This window comes from Elgaria multicarinata, chromosome 2, assembly GCF_023053635.1.
Source record: "Elgaria multicarinata webbii isolate HBS135686 ecotype San Diego chromosome 2, rElgMul1.1.pri, whole genome shotgun sequence".
Taxonomy (NCBI): Eukaryota; Metazoa; Chordata; class Lepidosauria; order Squamata; family Anguidae; genus Elgaria; species Elgaria multicarinata.
The window spans coordinates 81,482,531-81,508,305 of NC_086172.1; the positions used below are offsets into that span (position 1 = coordinate 81,482,531).

Consider the following 25,775-nt stretch of genomic DNA (forward strand, 5'->3'; position numbering starts at 1 on the left):
AACCAAAATACAGAAGAGTTAAGACCCTGAAAACCAAATAGGAGACACCACATCCTCACTATACCTCAAGCAAGCGATCAGGATGCTTTGACATAATTGCAAGCCCAGTAAACGTCAGTCTTTACTCCCTCTGTATTTAGCTTTTTCAAAATATGAGGTGGGGGTGGGGCGAGAGGATGAGGCAGTGGTCTTCATGAGAATGGCTGAAAAACAGCTGAAGAGAGCTAGGATACCTATGATCTCCTGTCCATTTGCCTTCTTACCAAAGCTAGCAGTATTAAATTTAATTCATATAAAAATATGTTTATCCCACCCTTCAATATAGAATAACCAGAGTTGGCTGATCAGGTCGTGGTTACTCCTCTTCATGCTCTACAGGCAAGTAGAGGGAGAAGGCAAATGAACATGTGTGGTGGGAATGAACAGCACTTCCTTCCCCCTCATACCACAAGCTTGTTTTAGAAGGGACTTGGTAGTCTTATGTCAGCAGACCAAAGCTGCTGAAATTTTCTCACTTCTAGAGGCAAGAGTGACTACTAGTCCTCAGAAGAAAAGGATGGTGCTTTCCAGTCAAACTCAGAGCCACGTTCTTTCTCTTGGCAGCCTGCCTCCTTCTGGCTAGAAAGAAAAAGAACCCCATGTCGAGATCACCGACCAAAGACCAAACGAACAGTCTCTGATCCACGCCTTCTGCTTTTAAACTGACAGCCTCCTCACACTTCTGCAAACATGCCTGGCAGAAAGATCTTGGGACGAAATTAATTACTAAAAGTCATACAAGGTTAAAGAAGAGCATCCAGTTTAGCAGATAGAATAACTGGAATGCAGCAATATAGGTACTAAGTCAGAGTCTTTTTCCTCCTCCAAAAAGGAGTACAGCACAGCAGGGGACAATTATAAAACAGTAGCCAAACCTTTCCTCTTGGACTACTTTTATTTGGTAAAATTCCAAAACCAACAACAGAAAAGTAATTTTCCAGCCCCTTCTTCCTGAATGAGGAGCCAGGCTGGGTGGGGGTGGGGGTGGTGGGGGTGGTAGGGAGACTTCCCACCCATACTTGGGTTCCCTTACCTGGGCAGGCATCTCCATAAGCCAGAGTAGGCACCACTTCCACTTCCCCAGCATGAGACACAGTCATCTAACCACACCTCATCCAAACAGATGAAGAGGGGGGGAAAGGAGACTCCCACTTCAAAACACAAGGAACAAAACAAAACAAAAAATCCAAAAAAAGATACTAAAAGACAACAGTGAATGAGTTGTGGGAAGAGTCTAGGTGGGTGGGAGGGAGGTGTGCAGCTTTGCCAACTGCTAGCGGTTACTCAATTGGAACAACTGGCTGGGACTGGGTTGGCAGATGAGAGCCACAGGATTGCTGAATCCAAGCAGAAAGTGATACCATCAACAGCCAACATTGCATCCCTAGCGGGATGGCTTCAGTTCAGGGATTCCCCACTTTCACCCAGGCACATTGCTACTGCCTCTAGTATTACAATGCAACCGGCTAGGGGACCCAGCTGCAAGTGGGAAAAGACTCCATGTGCTAGCATGGAGGAAGGTGCTAGGAAATATCTCCTCATCCAGTTAGTGGATACGGGTGAGCTCCTCCACAATCTTGATCAAGTCATCCACTGTCGCCTCCCTCTTCATGCCACTGCCATCATCAATCTGAAAACAAGAAGGCAAGAAGCATCAGGAGAAGCACAGCTATTCTGCGGAAACAACAGGGAGGGTGTATACTTCTTCGTAGTTACCCAGCAGTACAATCCCATACATGTTTAGGCCAAAGTAAGCCCCATGGAGTTGAATGGCACTTGTGCCCACATGTGTGAGGGTTGCACTCTCTCTCAAGAATGAGAAGGGCTGCCTCAAGAATGTCTACTACATGGTTAGCTTTCCCAACTCGCCTGTAGGTTAGCCACCACCTCTTGCATCTTGGGTCGGCTGATGTCCAGAAAGCTTTCAATTAAATCTCCATCAATAAATCCTGTAGCTGGCTCCGTCTTACGTTCCGTATGGAATGATCTCCAGGTACAATCAAGAATTAAGGAAACAAAGCTCTCACCAGTACCAGCCTTAGATTTTCCTTCTATGAACAATTCTATCACAAGTACTGGTACTTGAGTTTTTCATTCACAGAAATGGCACCATAAAACACTGGTGCAGTATAGCAACATCCACTGACTTCCCTATATAATTAGAGAGTCAGACTTTAAGGCGGGAACTACATCTGTATGGTGCATAGCACAACAGAAATAGTAGTGCTTTGTCTGGAAGAGAAGGATATAAGACGTCAATCTTATGCTAAAACTGTTCTTGAATTCAGAGGGGAACCCTTCCAGAAGGTTAAGATACCTGTTTTCTTGAGATGCAAAGTAATACTTAGCCAGAAATTCTGGTTCCAGATAATAATCCTCTCTTGCCAATGAAGCTATCAATTCTGAAGAGCTTTAACAGATACATGTAGCTACCTTCTTTAATTCATGGCATCACTAATTCCACTAAGAGAAGTTTTCTTTCTAACTATATTATTCATAGATTACATCACTAGGAGGGAAAATAGTACCTGATTTGGAAAACTAATGAAGAACAGAACAGAAAATTACTTACACTACCCGACCTAGAGGCTGTCCAATAACTATGAAAAAATCCTCTTCACCATAAGCCTCAAACTTGGATTTTGTAATGTCTGTGAAGCAGCACACATTACCATGCTGTCAAACTACAGAAACATCCTGTTTACACCTATTATGTTAACAAAGAAGCTAATTACAATTCAGTGGAACTACTGGAAATACATCCAGATCTGGGTTATTAAATCTACCAAAGAACTCTGAAAGATCTCTTTAACCCATACATCTGCTAAAATCAGGGGAGTCATGTATCATGTAAGGTTTTCCTTTATATGGGTGCATTTCAAAGTAATTTCTATGGAACATTTTACAATACATCTTCCATACATTCAGATTGTATGGAAGGCTGCCTATTTTCCATTTATCCCAAGTTGTGGAGCTAAAAGACCAAATCAATAGCCCAAATCACATGAGCAAACAGCCTACCATGACCTGTGGGTGTGTGGTGGCCGGTATTTTGCATATTCAACCACCAACCCCAGCCACTGTGGGTTATTTGAGGATTAAACAACCCTTGCATAACCCAACAACAGACCACAGTTACGTAACGGCTGTTTAACAACCCACAATGAGCTGTTTTCATTGTGCAAACCAGGTCCAAGAGCTGAACAGTACACCCAGAAGAGTACTAACTTGAGAGGAAGAGCAATGGTAACTCCTGTCTTTGTCTACCTTTATCAAACTTTCAGATCTCTCTCTTTTAAACATACATCTTTCACTGCTTGCTCCTCTTAGATTCGTATCTATGTTATGGTCATGTTTGGCTCAGACTACATTCATGCCGCTTTCCTCACTCCCCATTCCTCTGCGTTGTAGGTTGCAAACCTGTGGGCAGGGACCGGTCTTTAAAAACATCCATATACAGTGCCTAATATTTTTAAAGCACTTTAAACATTAAATGGGGCAAAACTGGGAGAAAGAAAAAAAGGATATAAGGAGTGTTCAATCTTTCCCACACTCTTAATGACTTTGTTGAGCCTGTTCTGCACATCCAGCAGGAGGTTATACCAGCTTTCTGACAGTGAAGTCACCAATCCTGTGAAAGAGGGAGGACAATTGTTACAATTTCCCCCAAAAAAATAATTTTAAAAAATGCATCCAGTAGTTACCACTTAAATGTTCACTTTGGCCCAAAAGACTTGGAAGATGCTGCCTTTATCTGAAGTTGAACTGCAAGATACAGCTTCACATCCATATGTTCTCCCCCAAGGTCTCTATTACGCCAATTCCTTTAACAACTTAGCCCCAATTTTGCAGTCCCCTGTTCCCCAAGCCCCATGCTCCAAAGTCTGCAAACAGTGGCAGGGCCATTTTCTTTATGCAACCGGGGGGAGATGGCAGAACCCTCTGACTGGTTCAAACCTTACCAATCATTCCATTGACTGTGCCAAAAAGCACGGAGCCCTGTGTTGGTGTGGATGTTTCGCCCAGATTCTGCATGACCAGGGACCCATGACAGAAGACATTGACAAATTCGCCCAAATGGAATAGGCCAAACTCCTGTAGATGCTGGCGTTCCTCATCCGTTGTGGCAGCACTGCAATACAGAAAACCAGCTAGAAAAGAAGGACAGGGAAAACACCTCATCTCCACTCCCTGCTGTAGATGCCATTTGCCAGCTTCAGCCCATCTTTTCTGAGGGAACATCTCACCTGTCTTTCTGGCACACAAACAAGTTAAAGGCATTCTCTGCCCCAAGGAAGTTGTCATCATCCAAAATCTCCACAGCACTCATCCAATTTGGATTGAAGTCACGAGCGATCTAGAAAGACAAAGGTATCATTTGCTATTGTGCTTTGAAGTTCTCTTTGCAAGCACATTCGTATTTCCTTAGCTCAATCCAAAATGCACTGCAGCAGCCTTGGGGTCTTTTGCACTTCAAGAGGACAACTAATCATAAAGGGGTGAAAAAGCAGGACAAAGCTAGTGGGGAAAAATACCACAAACAAGAGCACTTCAGCCAAAAATGTGTATGGTTCCAACCATAGCCTCTAAGTGGGAATTCTAACCAACTTCCTTAAAGAAATATTCACACCTCAAAAAATTTAAAGCATGATTACTCTGCAAAGACAGTTAACCTAGTAGGTCAATCCCTTCTCCATAAAGATCCGGTTTCTCTGGCTAGTACCAGAATCCATACAGTCTTGAATATAGGATAAAGTGGATAAGCCCAGCCAGCTCAAGGTATCTGGTACCTAAAATGGAAAATCCATATGATGCCCCACCTCCCTGTCAGAATAACAACACACCGAAAGGATGATTTGCCAGCTGTTAAGAACTGAAATGCCAAATCTGCAACTGGAGGCCCCCATCTCACTCTGCCTAATGGTAGGGACAATCCTGGAAGTCCGTTTGAAAATCATGTTTCAAGTCCTTGCCTTAACATACTGGGATGAGATCGTCATAGTCAAAAGAAATTTTAAAAAAGCAGCCCTTTTCTCCCACCAATTGCTATTCTTTTTTCTGAAGTCCTTTAACTGGGGCTCTCCTGGCTGCTGCAGCCATTAAAATGAACTAGTCTGTGACTGTATAATCAATTTTAACTGAACATTAAGGTAAAAGCAGAACCAATACCTCTTCAAAGTTCCCTTCCATGGGCTTATACGCAAGCAAAAGGACAGAGCGCATCAGATCGCCAACTAAGATGAAGTCGCCCTTTGTCTTTACATACAGCGCCATGATGTTGTTGTAATGATTGCATTCTGTGCGAAGCTCCTTCTCTGCTGTCCACTCATACAGCCGCACCTGGCAGAACGAGACAGACTTATAAAGCCAAAGCTAAAACAGAGTCAGAGACAATACTACAGGGTCAGAAACATTCCTCCTCCACCACCTCAATTAACTAATCACCTCAGCTCTGGAGAACACTGGTGCAAGAGCTCTTGGAAGCCTTACCGTGCTGTTTATGCTGGCTAGGAGTTTTCCATTGAATTCCACCATGGAATAGACAGCCCCTTTCACTTCTTTCTCAGCCAGACTCTGCAATTTACCTAGGATACACAGCAATACAACGGTACACAAAGAATGCATTTGGTCCTTCCATCAGATGGAGTAGCTAGAAACAGCCAAAGCATCCTTACGACAGTGCTGCAATGCTGCATGTGCCTAATGTTTCACCATGGGCACCGTTTACTTGTGTAAGTGAGCAGATTCATGACGATTGTAGCCTGCCCCGCTGCATATACTAAATCCTTCCCACTTCACATACCATGACAGCATCCTGCTATACAGAATGTATGAGGCTACCAAAGTGTGAGGAGTTACATTGAGAGATCTAGACCTGCATGGGTCTAAACCCTACCCTCGGTGCTGTGGCAAGAACGTGGCACATAATAATACCTGGCATAGACTTAGTCTGCTACAGCTGTTACTGATTTGGCTTGCATGAACACAGTCACCCACTGTGGCTTTAAGTCACAGTGGGCTGCAGCGTGTGCTGGAGTATGTCAATTATTCAAGCCATGGCCGCAGCTTATCTTGTGGTGCAAACTTAACAAACCACCCACAACCTCCAAAATAGCCCATGGGTTTTGGGTAGTTTGTTAACCATGACAACACCCCACCCTCGCCATGGTTCACAAGCCACAAGGCATGGTCGAGGCTTGAATAATCAAAATGGCCTCCTGCACGTGCTGCTAAGCCCCATGCTAAGCATGATGTGCAAACAGGCCCCGAGTCTCTTTGCTGCCTGAAGGATATGCCTTCAATGCCTTCAACACTGAAAAAGCATGTCACTTTTCAAGTTCATCAAGAGCTGTTCTTCAGCTGTTAGATAATATTTTATTTTTTCTTCACAAGCCATAAGACCTTCAGGATACTTCCATCCAAAGCTTCCTGGTGAAAAGGAATCTTTTTGAGGGCCAGTCAGCACGCAAATAATTCACTACTGAACCAGGAATTGACAGGAACCCAGGCAGCCTTCCCCAAGTTGGTGCACTCCAGTTGTGTTGAAATCCAGGGAATTGTGCAACACATCTGGAGGGCACTAACTTAGAGAAGGCTGAACCTAGGAGATGGGCCAAGCAGCTTACGGCTGCCCTTTAAAATGGGCTAAGGTTTATCTTTTTATCCCAAACTTTATTTCAAAATAAGATAAAGTTACATTAACGACATTACAACAAGTATGGTGGTTGCTTCTTCATGATGAAAATACATACTTACAAGAATATTTCGGGCTGAATGGTTACATTGTCTGTATTGTATGAATACATTACCAATTCTAACTACAATCAAGATTCAATAGTTGAGGTGGCCAGGAGTGGAACAAACAGGGGCCTGGTTCTACCAGCAGTTCCATTAACATTGACAAATGGGGACCATGTTGTATCTAAAGGATCATGTCTCAGTTGACCCCACAAGATGGGTTAAGTTATAATGAATTTCTATCTCTTTATCTAAAGGACCACCTCCTCCTACCTGGACCCTGCGGTCACCTCACAGACCTTTCTGGCGGGTGGCTCCTGGGGAAAAAGCCTTCACGGTGGTGGCAACCGAGGCCTCCCAGAGAGGTTTATTTGGTACTTACTTTGCAATCTTTTGGGTGCCAAGTGAAGACTTTTTAAAATTTTCTATGGGCTTTTAATTGCTCACATTTAAAACTAATACCTGTTTTATTTCTTTGTGTTGCTTGAGATTATTATACTGACTTTATTCCCTGCTGCTGGAGCTTTTAATGCTGCATTATGGTTTATTGTTTAATTTTATTGTTATTGTAAGTTATGCAAGAGAACATCATTATTGGACAGCTTACAAATATTGTAATTTGGGGGTGGGGGTGGTAATGCTGTGATAAAAAATGGTTTTCCAGATACACTGATTTCCCCACCCCCCGCCCCCATCAGAAGCAGATGGCAGTTCTTTAAACATTGAGAACAAGTTCCAAGACTTCATAGAATCATAGAATCATAGAATAGCAGAGTTGGAAGGGGCCTACAAGGCCATCGAGTCCAACCCCCTGCTCAGTGCAGGAATCCACCCTAAAGCATCCCTTAAGTAGAGGAACCTAGGAGGGAAGCTCTCTCATGAGAATGAACCAATTCTGGCAAAATATTAATGGTCAGACGGCCTTAAAAGGAAGCAAAACCACAGATTGCAACCATGTCCATAAACAGCAACAGGAGTAGTGGGAATGTGGGAATTGATTCACAACTCCAATTCTTACCATCAGAATAGTGGAACACCACAATACGACCCTGCTTGGGTTCTGCCTCGTCAGGATACACCATGGCTGTGCCCACAATAAAATACGTGTTGGGGTCTTTGCCCAATTTGCACGAAACCAGGCTTAGCGCATACTCATTCTGCAGGAACTGGTGAGCATGAAGCACTAACGATAAAAAGTGAAAAAATGAGTTAATGCTCAGCAAAAGATATTTCTCAAGGCACTGGCTAGAGCATCTTCTGTGCAACGTGCAACTCTTAGAACCTACAGAAATAAGCCTCACATGCCAATTTAGACCTCATAGGTCTACATATTGGCATATGCCCCCACTTACTCTTCCTCAAACTCTCCTCTCACAAAAAGCAGCTCTCTCATAAATAATGTAATTTGGCATTGGGAGTTGTACCTTCAAATGTGTGCTGATCTATGATGAGCAGGTTGTGCACCTCAACCTCTTCACCAAACGATGTCTCATGTGGGGCTGTGCTGCTAGAGAACAACTTGCTGGAGCTCACACTGCTGGAGAGGGCCTAGAACATGGAGAGAAGAGGAACTCCTTTAAGCTGTGGGCCATGGAAATAGGAAGAAAGAAAGAAAACAGGAAGACACGGCCACGTGAAGGCAAGAACATAACCCCAATGAATGAAGCAAGTTCATGGTCAAAATGTACCAGAGGAAGGGGAACGTTTGCATCAGGTATCAAGATGTGCCAAGCTTATAGCGACTAAGACCATATTTGGATTGAGGGAAAGGAGGCAATGGAAAGGATCAGGAAGAGTGTTTATGTTATAGCACCATTAAGCAGCAGCAAATCAGTACTGCCAGGTTTCCTGTTTATTGAAGAGGCGCTTGGAAATTAGCCTAGAAGAAAAGAAATGCCAAAATGTCCTGGGGATCTCCCCAGAAGAGGAGAGGGAGAAACTTAAGTAAACACTGGAAAACTAGGAGTACAAGGATTCGAATAACTGGAGAGGCCCTAATATGTGGTCGGACTGAAATACTTATCTCTATCATAGAACAACAGAAGTATCTAAATCCCCAAATTGAAGGACCACACAACTTTCCACCCAAGTCCAGGCTGTCAGGCAAGAGATGTAGGAGACAGTTCCCCTCAGAATGCTCAATCACATGAAAGCAGAGATGAACAAAATGCTAAGGAAATATATTCCCCTGGTGTAGTTACAACTGTCATGTTACTGAAGCCAGCTGCTTGCCTGGCATCCTGAACCTACATATCTTCATGTGGGTTCCTTTCACCTGGGTGCTTGCACTGGGCCTCAGTGCAGTTGTGCCTCCACTGGCATCCTGGACCTCAATACGACTGGAGAGCACACCAAAACACTGAGATACTTCCTGATAGCAGATCTTCCTGCATGACAAAATGGGACACATGGCCAGGGATAGAAAGAAACATGCACAGAAGTACCCAGCACAGTAAATGAGTGTGCCCTTTGGTAAATTCTCAGCAATGTACTGAGAATACCCTACCCTACCCCAAAACCACCATTTTAAGAGCCCCACAGGTGCTCTGAGCAGCATTTATCATTGCACCACTTCATCAATCCATGCCATTCAGCACACCAGAAAGAGCGAAGGGAAAAGTGTGCTTCCTTGGACAATGAGGAAGGCAGTACATCTTTTCTATCAACCTTCTGTAGCTTAATAGGTTTATTTATGTATAATACTTACTTCTATACCACTTAATATAATTAAATCTCTATGTGGTTTACACATAAAATACTAGAAAACCACATTTAAAAGTTAAAAACAATAAACTTACAACAAGAACAATAAACAGTAAAACAGTAGCATCACAGCCAATCACAAATCAGGAAAAACCTCTGTAAACAAATACTTTTTCAAAAGGTGTTTGAAGCCTGCCACCTTTTCTGCCTTTCAAATTGTGCATGGGAGGGTGTACCAGATGCTGAGAAGGCCCGTTCTTTGTGATGCCACATGGTGACATTCTATTGGTTGCGGAATGACCAATAAGGACTCCTCTGAAGTTATTGGCCTATAGAAACTAGCAACAGCTTCTCGCTCTGCTCACCTGGGTGACTCATAAAGGGGAACGGTGCGGATGTGCAGCTTCTGAATTTCATCAATGGTGCCGATTGTCAAAGTGCTGTTGTTGGCTAAAGCCAGGCTGCAAAATTAGGATGAATAATGGTATTTTATTTTAAAGAAGGGAAAAGCATTTCCCCCCTCCCAATCCACTACACAAGTGCCTCCAGGGTTCTTCTTCACATAGCTCAAGCACAGTTCAAGAAATGAACCAATGTCAGGATTTCCTGAAAGTCTGATCGATTATTTATGGGGAGCTTCACTTATCTTGGTTATGGCCTGTCGTCTGTCTACTCAGATGGACGTAAGGGGAGGGCAGAAGATTTACCATGAAAACGCAGATCGTTTATCCCAGCATGGGACAAATTGATCAAGTTTCCGTGAAAAGAGGGGAAAAACAACATGATAGGAAGAGTATTTATTGTGAGGAAGATGGAATGCATGGTTTGTGCTTGTTTTCTGAAGCGTTACATCGGTGGTGTTGGAGACTGCAATCAGGGTTCACCTTGAAGTCAGAGCTGCTTATCAGGGGTTTAAGGGAAAGAGAAGGAACAGGAAGCTGAAGAAGTTTTTCCTTCACATTTAGAAAGAAGGAAAATGTCATGAACGGCAAAAGGAAGGAGAAGGGGAAGAATTCTCTGCTACTTTGCTACTGTTTTGATACTTGGTTTTGAAAATGAACAACCTGTTTATTTTTTGTGATCTCTATCTGGCCTGAGCAGACTTCATAATTCAAAGGATCAAATCCAGGACTTTGGAGAACTATCCCCAACACATACTGCCAACCCTAACCCTACCCTGACAGGGCCATGGGAAAACTACAGCAATCCCCCATATCAAGCTGGACTGAGCAGGTGGGAGCGTGATGTGCTCGCTGGAGAGCAGGTCACTTAAACAGGAGGAGCAGAACACACACCTACCTGTCAGGATACCCATCTGAGTTGAGAGGGCACATGTAGTTCACCTCCTTAAGATTGACATTGGAAAAGACCAGTTTGTGGTTGCTGCTGTAAATAACCGTTGGGCGGTCCGAGCAGGCAAATACATTGGTAGTGGAGAGGGAGCGAAATGTCCTTAAAACAGTGGGCTGAGTTCCCAGAGTCACTTTCTTCCGATCACTCAGCAAACCTGTTGTGGGAAAATGCAGCATTAGAGACCACCCACTGACAGAAAGCAGGCACGATATGGACATTTGCCGCGGCGCAACCGCTGCTCATCCGCCATGTGAACAGCGGTGAAATTACCGTTCTTCGGCAGAGCATCATAATCCCATCATCAGCTCACTTGCCTACAGAAATGAATTTCAGCTAAGACAGCATAAAAATACCCTTAAAGAATTGTCCCAAAGAAAGAAGGGAGTAGCTGTCCATCAGTACAGAAATCCCAATTAGATCTTAACTCAAGAGGTCTTGCTCTTCTTTGGACTCTCAGAAAAGTCCAAATGATTGTTCTATCTCAGAGACAAATCAGATGTGTGAGGATGGGAGAGCTGCAATCAGATATCCCATTAAAAGAAAAGACAAAACAGACATGGGGCGGGATAAGATAAGTATCTATCTGTGTGTGTGTGTGTGTGTTTTCATCCTTTCCCTACATGCTGTTTTTTTCAGCTGAACTCCATTCTCCATCTTACTTTATTCTTCCCGGGGAGAGGGTGAGGGGAGAACTTACAAGTAGCATATGGGTATTTGCATGCTTTCCTGTATGAGGCAAACAGCAGCTTTGGGATGTATGTGTAGGTTTTATCAGAAAAGTGGTTCAAGGGAAAAACATCCCTTCCTTCCTTCTGTACGTCCGTCCCCAGCTGCATTTACCTTAACAAAACAAAACACCTGCAAGAGATCTGATCATGAATTTCTCGACGGCATGTCTGGAGTGGCCCTCTGCAAGACCAGCGTAGAGAAAGGAAGCCTGAAGACAAGGAGCTCACATCTCACCTGTCTCAACGTTCAGCCCGAAGTAGAAGAGAGCCCCATCCCCCAGGGCACAAAGCAGATAGTGGCTACTCTCAAAGGTGGTCATCAGAATGGAGCGTGGGATAATCTCTGCAGAGAGAAGGACAAGGGCTTGTCAGCATCGCTCCTCCCAATATCCACCCTTCCCAACACAGAACACACACAAGCAACTCCTACCTCCTCCCAGCATCTCCTTGTGTAGCAGGTCAAATGAGGGCAGTTTAAGAATGCGGGCTGAGATGTCAGTCCAGAGGCCAATCGCACACAGAGGGGACATGCCGCTGATGTCTCCCAGGGGAGTGATGTCCAAGCAGGCAACCTCATGCTCCATCTCTGTGCAACTGAAAAAGAGGCAACATGTCAATACATGAGCAGGACTAAGATCTGGCCTACGATATCCCAGCGCAGGTGGCTCACACTGACCTTATCTGCTTGAGTTCCTGAGGGTGGATCTCTAGGTAGTACAGCACTCTCCCCACAGCCACCACCACTTGACTGCTATTGCAGGAAGCCACGCTGATGTTCTTCCCGTTTGGCTCTTTCCATTCGCTCACCAGGGCCTTGGGCTCCTGAGTGACAAGTCGTACTGAGCCGGATGTTATCTAACAGGAGAAACACACACTGTCATTTCTTCCCAACTCAAAGGCAGCCTATTCTTTAGGGCCTCTGCCCATATATGCCAGACTCTCTATATTTCCGTCTTGACAGGATGCCATGCTTTTAAGGTTTATCACCAAGAAAAGCTTGGCCATTACCTGGATTAACTGCTGATGAGCCACATTGCCACAGAAAAAAGTTTGTTGATCATCCACAAATCCTGTCAGTTCAGTTTCCTCCACTTCCTCCCCATTCAACATCAACACCCTGCAAAAGGTAGGGAGACCCCATCAAACTTATTAGCAGAGAACACATTCTAATCCTTAAGGTCACACTCAACCCTACAATGCATCATCAATCTCCTACCTGGTTTGTCCAACAAAGGACAGCACTAAGGTGTTATCAGTTTCACGATGAGAGTCTGACCTCAGGGGCCACAATCCTGCAGTGCAAAGAGAAAGAATATTTATTAAATATCCCCCAAAGCTCAAGGGGTCTCATAACTTAACCCACAGAAATGCCAACCAAGTACATATCCCGCACCGTTTCTTCTGAAACAGCAGACCGGTATTTATTCTGTGCCAATAATGCTCAGTTTTAGGAGTTGCATAGTCTATTCTAACAACTAACATACACTTTCCCTGTATAATTTACTCTGATTTTAAGAATTAGGCTTTCACTAAATAAAGAACCTGATGCCAGAAGGCAAAGAAAAAAGAGGAAAGCGTGACAACAGGGGAAATGTAAGGCAGTGAGGGCAACCTGTTGTCAACTAGATGTTGGTAAACTACTACACCCGTCATCCCTCACAGTGGCCAGGATCACTAGGGCTGATAGGAACTGAAGTATGACATCTGGAGGGTCACAAGTTCTTCAGCCCTGATGTAAGGGCTGAAGGAGAAACAACAGGAACAACAACGAGATACTGAATTCTTCCAATCTTCTGAAAACCTGCCTGGCCTCCTCTCTAAGCTTTCAAGCACTATCTTTTCTAAACTTTTCTACATAATCATGAGGGTTATATTCACTCACAAAGTTTCATGACTGCATTGGCAGGGGATCAAAATCTGTTTTGCAATATGCACCAAAATCACTAAAGATTGTGCCACAAATCATCCATTTATATCAGAACAACACACCTTTAATTCCTGGCAGATCAATGCTGGCATGTTCATGAATTCCAATCCCATTCCGGATGATCCTCAGCGAGCCCTCCTTAAAGGCACCAGAACATGTAACCAGCTGGGGGAAATGGAGACAGCCATTACCTTCCTCTAACGGACATTAATAATGAACATGAAATATGATCATGACACCATTAAATAATTGAAGCTATGGAAGCTTTTCTTTTTGCCTAGATACCTAAGCAAAAGTCTCAAGGGATGCAAGATCCTACAGACACTCCTAACCCAAGAGCTTTCCAGAAAAGGCCCAGCAATTAGTCTCAGGAGCAGTATATGACAGCAGACATAGTCTTTCCTCTAGTCAACGTTCTCTGACATAGCCTTTCCATCTGATCACATGCACCACTAAAAAACCAGTAATTTTTCAATCTGTCATCAGATGAACTAGACAGTGGTAGAGTAGATAGTGCATCATACATGGAATGGAGATATCTGGATTCAGAGCTGTGCTCAGCCATGATACTTACTGTTGGGTGACCATGGGTCAGTCATTATTTGTCAGCCTAACCTAACTCACAGGGCTGTTGTGAGGGTAAAATGTCTGCATTTCAGGAGAAGAGAACCATATAATACAGCTCAGAGCAACTTGGTGGAAAGCCAGGATGAAAATGCAGTATTAGCTCAAAAGGCACACAAAGTGACTCTCCTAAGTAAGTTTAAGCACCCCAAGCATACAGAAGGAAGAGCCAAATTTACCTGCCCTTGGCCCTGTCTCTCAAGATCTACCACACACATGTCCACAATGGGACCAAGGTTGGTGAAGGTTTCCATGGCCACAACATATGAGCCTTGTTCATTACTGTCCACATTGAGCTGGGAAGGAAAATGACATTATTAAGCTTTTCAAGGAAACAAAAACAAGAGATTGCCACAAGCATGAGAGAGCAAAAGCTGTAAGGCAGGGGGTACAAAACCTCTTTCCGCCCAAGAGCCAAAGTCCATTTTGAAGAACCTTTCAGGGGTGGGTGGAGCTGAAGGCAAAAGGGGCGGGACCAAAACTAGAAAAAAACACCAGCATATTTTAGCTTTAAAGCTCTTATTGTCAGTAACTAAGCCTTAGGAGGGGCATTTCAACCCTTTAGAATGGGGAAAACCTGCACAAAAGCTGGGAAACCCACCAAACAATTGGTGGATGGAGAAGGGATGTGACCTGAGAGAGGGGGTGTGGCCTTGTGGGGAACCCTGGAGAGCAGAATTTGGCCCCCAGGCCTGAGATTCTGCACCCTTGTTCTAAGGGTGATGAAAATGCATTTAAAATCTACCACCACCACCGCCATTTAAATATTTATTTGTTCATTAGCAATTTTTATCGTGGTCAGAAGATTGGTAAGCAACTGTTTGTGGCTGCAAAGTTAACCAGTTCCCTGAGGGCTACTCTTTACCTTCACAAGTTGGGAGTCCCCAAGTCGTGAGCCAACAAACACAACACCATTGTCTAGGTAAGTCAGGCATTCTGCAATGGATGTCTAGATGGACAAGGCAGAGACAAAGATAAGTCAATTTTTTTTTAAAAAAAAATACTTTTAAGAGTATACATTCTAAAGTCATCAAGTTCTGAAATAAGTCAAGCCTTACATCAGGGTGGTGCAGCAGGGAAAACCTAGAAATCTGAAATAGGGAACCAAGATTGAAACCTTCTTGCCTATATAACTTGGTGGGCAGCCTTCTCAGCCTCATCTAGCTCACAGGATTGTCATGAGCCTAACACACTCCTCCAAGCTCCTTTGATGAAGGGCTATGATACAAATGTTACAAATAAATAAATAAAAATAATGAAAAAATTGAAGCCTAACCTGATCTACCTCAAGGGACAGAGAGAGAGAGAGAGAGAGAGAGAGAGAGAGAGAGAGACTTAACTCTGACAGAACTCCATGAATGGATTCCCAAAGACAATTCTCTAGATAACAAAAGATTCCTGAACATGACTGTGTTTGGCTCTCTTAATACCACCCAGGCTCAAGTGCTTTATAGGAGAGCAGTGAAAATTACTCTTTGGGAAAGGACTCAACTTCTTCCAGTCTCTGCTGCAGACTCTCTTACCCCACCAACTCCTTAGCTTCCAAAATGCCTCTTCCACTCACATCATCATCAAACACCCCAGAAACAGGAAGGGGGAATAAGAACTACCTCTCCAAGCAGCTCCACACGCAAATCCTTCAGACTGACACCACCGTCCATCTGTTCCTCCTTCTCCAATAACAGCATGAATAGGCGGCCCTCCATGTCCCCCAGAAGGTAACGGGACCCATTTGGATCCACACGGTTGTGACACACAATTGTACTTTGCTATATCACAAAAGAAGCATTATTCAGAACTCTTCAGAGAGAGAAGATGCCATTAGCATTGAATTAAGCTTTCTGAATGCTTTGATTTCCCCCACTACTAGAAAAGGTGACATTCTTTCCCTTATCTGCCTCTTAGCAAGGGCTCCTTTTTCTTGCCTACAATGATCCTAGAAACTGCAGAGTGATTGTGCCAACATCACATTATTATGGAATCAACCAGATTAGCTACATGCTGACATCACAGCAGACAAACAATGCTGATTTGAGGGACAGCATTGCTTCCTGGTCTGGTCATATGTGTGATCCTAGACAATTGGGGTTACTGAATAAGCCTTGTTTGCTCTCAGAGCGAGGACAATGCTTCCTGAATAGGCAAAGTCTGGTTCCTTTCTACAGAAATACCACCACCCTACCCCAAAATATCAGGGGAGGGCTTTCAACACAGACAAAAGTGTTTATGAAATGCTCCCCACCCAATTTTGGTTCAAGTCGAATACAATTCTTAAACTATATTACCTACAATACCCTAAGTACATGTGAAACTGAAAACTGGGCAAAAGCCCCCGTTTTAAACAAATACTTTTCAAAACATGCACTCACTCACCTTGATGATGGGTGGGGCTATAGCCAGGTATTTATCACCATTATGGTAGGTGATGGATTCTTGTCCAATTATGATAGCCCCTCCAAATGGCTCAGGCACTGTAAGAAAGATGTTTGGAGCACACACATGAGACGCATAAAGGATCACCAACACAGGAAAGAAGTGCAAAGCAAGAAAACCGACTGTAATAAGCTTAAAGAACCACAACCACAGGAAAGGAATACACAGCAAGTAAACCAAGTCTAGTAGGTGAAAAAGAAAGAACTCCCTTCCTGCTTTCTTCATGTTCTGGGTGGGATCCTCCCATCTCTGCTTTTTGTATAATTATATTCTTCCCTAACTGCCGACTGATACACACAGAATCTCCTGTTCACCACAGAAAGTCAGCCACTTTTCAAAGGAACAAAGTTTGTCAGTAGAGTGTACACACAACCCAACTGAGAAGTTTACAAAGTCAGCATGCTGACCACATAATTTGAGTGATACCACTTCTCAATCCTTAATTAACGGAAGCAAATAGAGTGTTCATCCAGTTTCTCATCCTGCAGCTGAATTTGCTTCTATTTAGTTGTCATTACTCCAAATTATATAAACAGCCAGTAGGAAAATAAATGAATGAAGTGAACAGATTTTCTTTGGACGAGGCCTCTCACAAAACTACCAGGAAAACCTATATCCTTACAATACTGATCAAATTGCAACCTCTGTGCCTTACAATTTTCTGTATAAACCATTTTCCCATTCTTCTCTGACTTAAAGGATATGGAGTATAGAACACCTTCAAGCTGGTAATTCATGAACTATCAGAGCCAGTATATTTGCACTACACAAGTGCAATCTTGTAAACCATCATGTACCTGCTTGACTCAGGCAAATTTGGGTGCATTCTCTTTTAATGAGGTCTTTGCAGGCATTTGGATGGATATGCTAAGATTACAAGGAAGACTTGAGCCATACATGCTGTTGCCTCTGTTCTGCCCTGTGCTGACCCAGATATACAAATAGTTCAGTTTCTTTCCCTCTTTTAATCTCAAAGGTATGGTGGTCCTTTGGGTTTCTTGTTAATAAGAAAGAAGCAAAGCCATTACATGGTGTAATGGAGCCACATTTAGAGATAAAGAGTAACACACGTGACTTATGCTCCTACACCACCATTGGCACAGCGGCACAACAGAGTGGACCATCTTAGAACAGCATTACTTATAAACATCGTCTCATCACCCAAGTGAATTGCTAGATTTATACTATTTCATATGAGCTGAAGTACAATGATGCAACAGCATAATCGAGCAAACCAGAGGGACCAGTGCACAGGGCACTTTAAGAAGGCATTTGGTTAAGACGTTTTAATAGCCCTTAAGTACTGTTTTATGACTTCAAAATGCTTTTTTTAATAACTTTATTGTTTGTTTTAAATATTGTTGATCTTGGTGTGTTTGCTACTTTTGAGTTCTATTTTAGGGAAATAGGCGGCATATAAGCTCTTTAAGCAATGTAGCTATTGGAGATCTGTTGGAGGAGCCCTTCTTCGCATCCCACCAATGCAACATATACGCTATGATGGGACAAGGGAGAGGGCTTTCTCTGTTGTGGCACCCCAACTGTGGAATGCCCTCCGCTTGGAGGCCCGATTGGCGCCAACATTGATTGCATTTTGACGCCAAGTAAAAACATGGCATATTATTATTATTATTATTATTATTATTTATTTATACAGCACCATCAATGTACATGGTGCTGTACAGAGTAAAACAGTAAATAGCAAGACTCTGCCGCATAGGCTTACATTCTAATAAAACCATAATAAAACAATAAGGAGGGGAAGAGAAAGCAAACAGGCACAGGGTAGGGTACAAAGCCTTTGATGGTTAAACTCACTGGCACATTGTTTTAATTGCTTTTACTGCTTTTAAATTATATATTGTTTTAACTTGGTTCATGGTTTAATTTGTTTTGAACTGTGCATATTTATTTTTTTATACTGTATGCTTTTATCTGTACGCTGCTCTGAGATCTTAATGATATAGGGAGGGATATAAATGTTTTAAACAAATAAATAAATAAATTATACTGTAGCCTAGGACTGCTACACCAAGAATCAACTGCTACTTTTTATTTCTAGGGAGCAGCAGTACTAGCAAGAGATAAGCAACACACATACGCCCAAGTACTGCAAAAGAGTAACAAGCGAGAGTAGGGAAGTAAGATGCTCAGCCGTAACATGAATGCCAACCAAGAAAATGAGAAGCAGATACCACAAGATAACTGCAGAAGAATATATATCCAACATTTGGCAAAGAGTTAAAAACGTCAGGCTTGCAAGTTAAGGAAGAGCTGCTGCTTTTCATGTGTAGATAGCTATAAACGTACCTTTTAGCAGCTCCCGATAGAGATCTTTTATGAACGTGAACTAACCTGCAATTACCATAGAGGCTTCAGCCTCCACATTCTCCTGTTTCCAGGGTCCTTTGTTAAACTCCTTCTCCCGTAAAGACACCTCGTAGGTCTTGACGTGCCGGCCCTGTGGATCCTATAGAGTTGTAAACAGGTATTGCAAGCAGGGCATTGTACAGTTGCATACAACAACAACAACAAACAATACTTATAAGAATCAAAAAATTATCCACCTGAAACTTTCCCCACACTAACTTTAAAGATAATTGACATTTTTAAAGGTGATTCTTTAACATACCATTGCTATTGTCTTGCCAAAGTTAATAGCAAAGGATACCTTGTGCTGCTATTCCTTAACTAAAATAATTTGAAAATCCCAAAAGAAGTCTTTTACTTAACAAAATATGGGGCTTGCCTAACTCTGAACAATACTGTTCCTGGACTGGTGTGGCTGAGTTAGGAACAAAGCCTTAAAAAAAATGAATGAGTAAAATGAATGAGTAGTTTGACTTCTACTTTTAACCAAAGCCTTCTATTTCTAGTAAGGAATTGCTGATATGATTTTAATTTCTTTTGTTTCACTGATAGGGCCCACAATTTTTTGTTTAAAACACTGACTAGAGTGTAATCCTAGCCCAATACTCATAACCATCCAAATTTGGAGGCTCACTGGCATTCAATGCAGAGTGGGGGTGCAGTGGAAGCCATCTTTGCCTCTGTGCTCCTCCCCCTCTCCATTTTTGCTAGACGGGCTTTTTGGGCATCTAGCTTGGATGCTAAGAAGGGGGATGGAAGGAGGCTGGAGAGGCCTGTGGATACTTCAGAAACGGGCCTCTGCCCTACCCACCCCAGCCTCAGAAACACCCCGTTTAGCCTTCCTGCCAAGGTCACTTTTGCAAGGGAAGTGACGGGAAACACGGATTCCTGGATCTGAGGTCAGAGTGCTGACCTTGAATCCAGCAATCCAAAATATCCTATGGCCCCAGATGCCGCCTTGGGGCCATAGGGTTACTCCCCATGATTACACAGATGGAGCCCAATTTTCAAAATGAAAAATACACAGGCCTGAATCTAAAGAACCACAAAAGTAGTTCCATCCATCCAAGGAAGCTTTGGACTTGTGTTTCTTAAATAGCATTACCCTTCCCATATTGCATGGCAAAATGCTTTTGAAACACACACACACACACACACACACACACACACACACACACACATATATATATATATATATATATATATATATATATATATATATATCCACATTTATGACCATAAATATGGAACCTGGAAGTAGTAGATATTGTGGACTAAGGCAAGCTTGTAATTTAGCCCTATAAAGTTAGTAGCCTGCAAACAGTTTTACTCGAAAGAGGATATGGAGATAGACAGAGTACTCTGTTCCTCCTTTGCCTCTTTGAGTAAAAAGCAGTTGAACAAACAATTTTGCAGGCTAGAAATGAGTGTCCCTCCCTCCTCTGTCACCCCACTTGGTTTTGATGCTGAGTGTGCAAGAAAAGACTTTGCACAACGGACTGGCAGCAGAGGGATGAAGTGACCCATGCCCTCACTGTCAGCCTGCTTGATTTCTATGCTAAATGCACAGGAAAGCGTTTCACCTCCTGCACATGCAGCAGAGAAGCTTAATAGGCTGTTGGGAAAGGCACAGACCACTATATCTCTTCACCCGCAAGACATGCATCACAATGCTAGATTTACAGGAGGCGAACCTATCTGGCACATCTAACTCAGACGCCCAGCTGGCTAACAGCAGAGGCACAGATCATAACATCCCTCCACTGCCAGCCTGCTGTACATCCAATATAGAATCCATGTGGGTTAGTGGCATGTGCACTGATGGCTGGCTCTGTCCCTCTGCAACCAGCCCATGTTTTTATGAAGTTCCTATGCAATCTAGCTTTAACACAGCAGGCTGGCTGTGGAGGGAAAGAGAGCTTGCATACCAAACAACTGTAGAGACTTGATCCAGAAAACTGTGCTTTCACCCAGAATTGCAAATCAGGATCAAATCATGGGGAAACTTTAAACCAGTTTTAACAAACCAGGATGATGCCTCTGCAGCTGGGTGTGCAAGAGGGTGAGGGGATGCTTTAACACATCGCTTATTGCAGCTCCAACAAAATAGTTTGCTGGACCGAGAACATTACATTTGAACCAGATGACTCTCTTCGCCAGAGGATGGTACAGTTATATTAGCAGGAAAGTCAAAGGAGTCAACAAAGGAAGAGAACTTGTAATGAGGAGCAAATCTGTGAGTAATACATCAAGTCCAGGAAACTGCACACTGCAAAAATGACCAAACTTTTCAAAATTCATTTATGAGTATTCATAGAGCTTACAATCTGAATCCGAGCCATATAATTATATTTAATAGTTATAAGGCAGCATAAAAAGAATCCTGCATTTGAAAACCACGTTAAACAGCTTCTGAACTGCTTTGTTGGTCCATGGTAAACAGCTAGTTGGCCACTGTGTGAACAGAGTGCCAGACCAGATGGACCCTTGGTCTGATCCAGCATGGCACTTATGTTCTTCCGAGAACAAACAAGAGAATACATTGGCAATGAAAAGTTAGGCAGTTTGTTGGGAGACATGCCTATTAACAACCATCACTAATTATGTAGGAATGTTTTGTGCATTATGAAAAAGGGAAAAACATATTGATATAAACGTGGGGTCTGGATCTGTATAAAATCACTTTATTAATAACCCCTGTCCCTGAATAGCTACATACCATAGAAGGTTCTTCCAGCCACCCTGCTGCCATTTTAAAGGTCTTAGCTGAATGGAAGGTGTCTGAGCAACAACACAGGGAGCCAATGCAAGATAGGAAGACCACCAATACTACAATTAAAGCTTTTAAAGGAGGACTGATAGATAAGCAGACCATTCATTTGGGAGGGAAATCTATGATGATATAGGGCGTCTAGACGAAACAAATGACAACACAGAAGGAGCAAGTGCTGCTGTCTACAAATGATAAAAATGGTTAAATACAAAAGATAATAATATGTTGGCTGCTCCCAATTGTGCTTTGAGCAATATGAAAACCTAGGTATTAGGAATAGCCCTGAAATAATGAGTCATATTCCATTATTATTCACATTCAAATAACGTTCAGAGACTAATGGCCACCACAGGTTCTGCCCAGCAATTTCCATTCCAATCTGGATACCTGGTATACAAAACAGATGGTTGGGGCTTGGCACCCATACAGGAACTTGACATCAATGACCTGCAGTTCCTCCAGTCGGATATTAAATGCCTTTAATTCCTTATTTTCCCGTTCCAGAGGGATCACTTTGAAGAGGCCATCATAGAGTCGTAGTCCAATCATCCGGCACTCTGGGTCAATTATGCCAATTATACCCGTTTCTGAGGGACGGCCGATACGATCCTAGAAGGGAAAAGGGAAAAGAAATGTTCTCAGCAAGGTACATCTTTGTTAGTAAATTGCAACGTCAATGAAAGAATGAGCTCCCTGAAAGCCATGAAATTGGCTTTTGTGCACTACTCCATTTCTGAAAAGGCACAATTCCATTTGCAAGCATTTCATCACCTTCTGACAACTGTAACAAGCTGGGGTAGGAGCAGGGCAGCCTTCCCTCAGTTGCTGCAGTGTACTTCCAAGGTGCTCTAAGTGCCGTAGAAGGACAATGTGGCAAACATAAGCCCTAGCCCTCATCCTGAGCTTGGAGAACTGGGATTAAAAACTGTCCTCATAGCTGCACTGGTGCCAAAAAAGATGCTCAGAGAGCCTCAGAAAAAGAATACAGCTATGGTTAAGATGCCTGTCCTACTTTTCCACCTCAAGCCTGCAAGGCTTGCGATTTTTGTGCTGCACCTCCAAGGTGCCCCAAGCACTACTTAAACCAGTCCACGCTGAGGATTCCAACTTTGTGCTCAGTTTTGAAGGCACAGCACAAGGTTGGAGAAAAGGCTTAAGAGAAGGGCAGGATTCTGCTGACCACACACTTTTGACTGGCTACCAAAGGCAGTCAACATGTCAGAATACTTGACCATGAACGTATCCAAGAGTGGGCCTTCAGACCCTAGCTGAACCTTGAGAACACCCCGCTAGATCAGACCAAGGGGAACACCGACTCGAGCAACTCGTCTTCCAAAGTTGCTAGTCAGATACTTCTAGGAGATCCTCATGCAGGGCGTGAAGGCAATAGCCCTCCTCAGCTCCCCCTCCCCTGCACATACATCTCTTGTGCACAGACCACCTTTTTTTTCAAAACAGAAGGCTTAACTTCATAACAATTGAACAGCATGAAAAAATATTCAATAGGTCATATAATGGCACAGATAAATATGAATGGGAAACAGATACTGGTGCTCTGCACAACCAGGGCTACTACTGCAAACAATGAAAAGAGAAAATACACTGCATAACCAGAGATGTGTTGGTTATGCAGTGTATATTCTCTTCTGATTATTGGAAGGAGACCAAAACTCAAAGCTCAATGGAAAAGAACTCAACAGGTGAGAATAAAAAGTTACATCCATCTGACAGGTTGGTACATGCAGCGAGACAAGATTACTACTTGAAATATACTGTTCTCTGGTTTTAACTTGAACTACTGCCTTTCTGGCATATGAGCTATAGAGGATTTATTAAAAGTTAAACAAAAATATGAATTGTTATGTGGTCCTGAGTCATGTTCTATCAACTACATCCAATTCCCCACCCCTTACCTGCACATTGCCATGGGCTCGGGTGATGATGTCAATGCTCTCCCCACTTTGTTTGTACTCAAGGATGCAGGCATTATATTTTGCTGTCAAAATAAAGAGCAAATCCTTGCTCTCCCCCTTAGGAAAAACAAAGCAATACAAAAAAGGTTAACACATGTTCAGATCAGGAAAAAACACCTAACCACTTTGGACTTCCTAAGCCCAAGCACAGCAACCATAAAATACCAAATGGCCTTTGTTTTACTTAGAAAATTTATACACCACTTTTCTCACAAAGATTTAAAGTGGTTTTCAATAAATAATGTGAATCAGGATCTTCTGATAGAATTGATGCTTTAAAGCTCTTAATATGTTTCTGTTAGTTTGCCATTTAGATTTCTTCTTTTTTACAACTGTTGTCAGATGAATTTGCTTTAGTTTGGGTCCTCCAGAGATTCAGAATCCAGCCTCATCACTTTCATGCAAATATCACATTAATTCATCAAGAATCACAAAAGCATTATACACACCATCACTATTACTGACAGCTCCAGGTCAATTGCAGCACATGGATTAAATACATTTTACTTCAAATGGAAAGAGTAGCCCACAGGGAATTTCTCTTTTAAAATGTAGTGATGGGGTCTGGTTGGGAGACTGAGCAGAGTCAGGGTAGTCGTTGAAGCTTTTGGCCTGGCTCTGTCAGCCTGTCAATCTCCTCCGTTTCTCCAGACACAAGCTCTAGCTGAAATTGTCTCCCTGTTCTGCTTCTTAGCAGCAGCAAACAAGGAATATACTGGGAAACTGGCAATGTTCCAAATCAATCATGACCATATTGGACATAACAGGCCTGAGAGAACACTCAGCTGATGCCTAGGGCCAACACACTTACTCGCTGCAAAGTTGCTACATACATGTCACAACTACATGCCAAATTTGGCCTGGTCGCTAGCTGTGAGGCCATGGGATTTTCACACTAAAGTGCAAACGGTTTTCAAGGGCATATTCGAGGCAGAACCAAACGTTGCAATATAACAAAATATAGCCAAGACACCTAGCAAGAGGCAAATCCATGTTTCCTTTACATTGTGGGGATCTAACATACCACATGATGAGCAGCTACACAGCAATAGACTGCTTACTAAGCACGAACACCAGATAGCTCATTGGACAAGTGAACCAAATATGCTATAGTGCAACCTTCCCCAGCCTGGTGACCTCCACATGTATTGGACAGCATCTCTCATCATTTCCAGCCAGCATGGTCATTGGCTAGCTGGGAATGATGGGAGCAGCAGTTCACCACATCTGGAGGGTATCAGGTTGGGAGAAGGCTGTGCTATGGAGAAAAGGGCAAAATCACTCCAATCACAGGCCAACGTTACAGGAGAGCAGAGGTCTTGATCCAAGAAAAACGCACCCACTGAACCTCCTCCTGGGAAGATGCTTTGGGTGCAGAAGGGCGCCCGCGCTCATCATCAAGGGCGGGGGGGGGGGGGTGTGAAGAGAAAAGGAAGACGCTCACCTTGGGCCGGAACAGCTCCATGACCGCGATCTTGCCGTACATGCCCACCTCCTTGACGGGCCGCAGCCCTTCGGCGGTGACCACATAGATCTCTAGGCGGGTGTTCTTGGCAATCAACAAGTTGAGGTCCTCCGCGGAGGTGAAGTGCCCTGGGTGAGTGGAGGAGGGAAAACATCGCGAACTTGCACGCAGCCCCTCGCCCGCCGCCGCCGCCACCTGCACGCGGCCTCCTTACTCTCTTCTCTACCCTCCCTCCGCCCATCGCCCTGACAGTTACCCCCCCCCCCGCAAAAGACACACACACGACACCCCCCATCTTTGGAAGGCCCCTCCCCCCCTGGCTATTACCGGTGACGCAGCTGTTGACGGCCGTGGGCTTCTGTGCCGTCACCACGTAGTTGCACGACATGGCGGGAGCGGGGCAGGTGAAGAGCCACGGAAAGCGACGGCTGCTGGAGGGGGGCACACAGCCTCGCCGCCAACGCTAGAGCGCCCGCTCACAGCGGGACACCACAGGAAGCGGAAGATGATAGGAAGACTCTAGTGACTCCAAAGGAGGGGGAGCTTTCCCCGACGCGCATGCGTAGAGCTAAAGGCCTGTTTGAAATGGAGCCTTTCTACCCGCCTGTTACAGAAGAATGGGAGAGGAGGAGGCTGTGTCCAGAAGAGC

General features: G+C 43.6%; 1 protein-coding gene across 1 annotated transcript; it reads right to left on the minus strand.

Annotated features, from left to right (window-relative positions):
* Positions 1 to 915: 915 nt before the first annotated feature.
* On the minus strand, positions 916 to 25,632 carry DDB1 (damage specific DNA binding protein 1). Its single transcript, XM_063116988.1, has 27 exons — positions 25,454 to 25,632; positions 25,106 to 25,254; positions 23,602 to 23,718; positions 22,076 to 22,297; positions 18,901 to 19,015; positions 16,486 to 16,583; positions 15,723 to 15,881; positions 14,978 to 15,061; positions 14,292 to 14,408; positions 13,551 to 13,653; positions 12,778 to 12,853; positions 12,570 to 12,678; positions 12,238 to 12,416; positions 11,992 to 12,155; positions 11,797 to 11,904; positions 10,780 to 10,987; positions 9,846 to 9,941; positions 9,053 to 9,164; positions 8,202 to 8,325; positions 7,796 to 7,960; positions 5,530 to 5,624; positions 5,209 to 5,379; positions 4,287 to 4,396; positions 4,002 to 4,171; positions 3,568 to 3,670; positions 1,909 to 2,032; positions 916 to 1,669 (listed from the first exon to the last, which is right to left on the minus strand). Exons 1-27 carry the CDS (start codon positions 25,512 to 25,514, stop codon positions 1,586 to 1,588), a joined length of 3,423 nt encoding a protein of 1,140 aa, XP_062973058.1. The 5' UTR covers positions 25,515 to 25,632; the 3' UTR covers positions 916 to 1,585.
* Between the last annotated feature and the right edge of the window lie 143 nt (positions 25,633 to 25,775).

What these genes read in the sequence shown, in the direction of transcription:
- DDB1 (XM_063116988.1), bottom strand. Translation starts at nt 25,514, where the DNA reads ATGTCGTGCAACTACGTGGTGACGGCACAGAAGCCCACGGCCGTCAAC. An exon ending in TAGCCCCACCCATCATCAAG is followed by an intron (nt 15,882 to 16,485) that starts GTGAGTGAGTGC and finishes TTTGTGATATAG; the next exon opens with CAAAGTACAATTGTGTGTCA. An exon ending in GGGACTCCCAACTTGTGAAG is followed by an intron (nt 14,409 to 14,977) that starts GTAAAGAGTAGC and finishes TTTCCTTCCCAG; the next exon opens with CTCAATGTGGACAGTAATGA.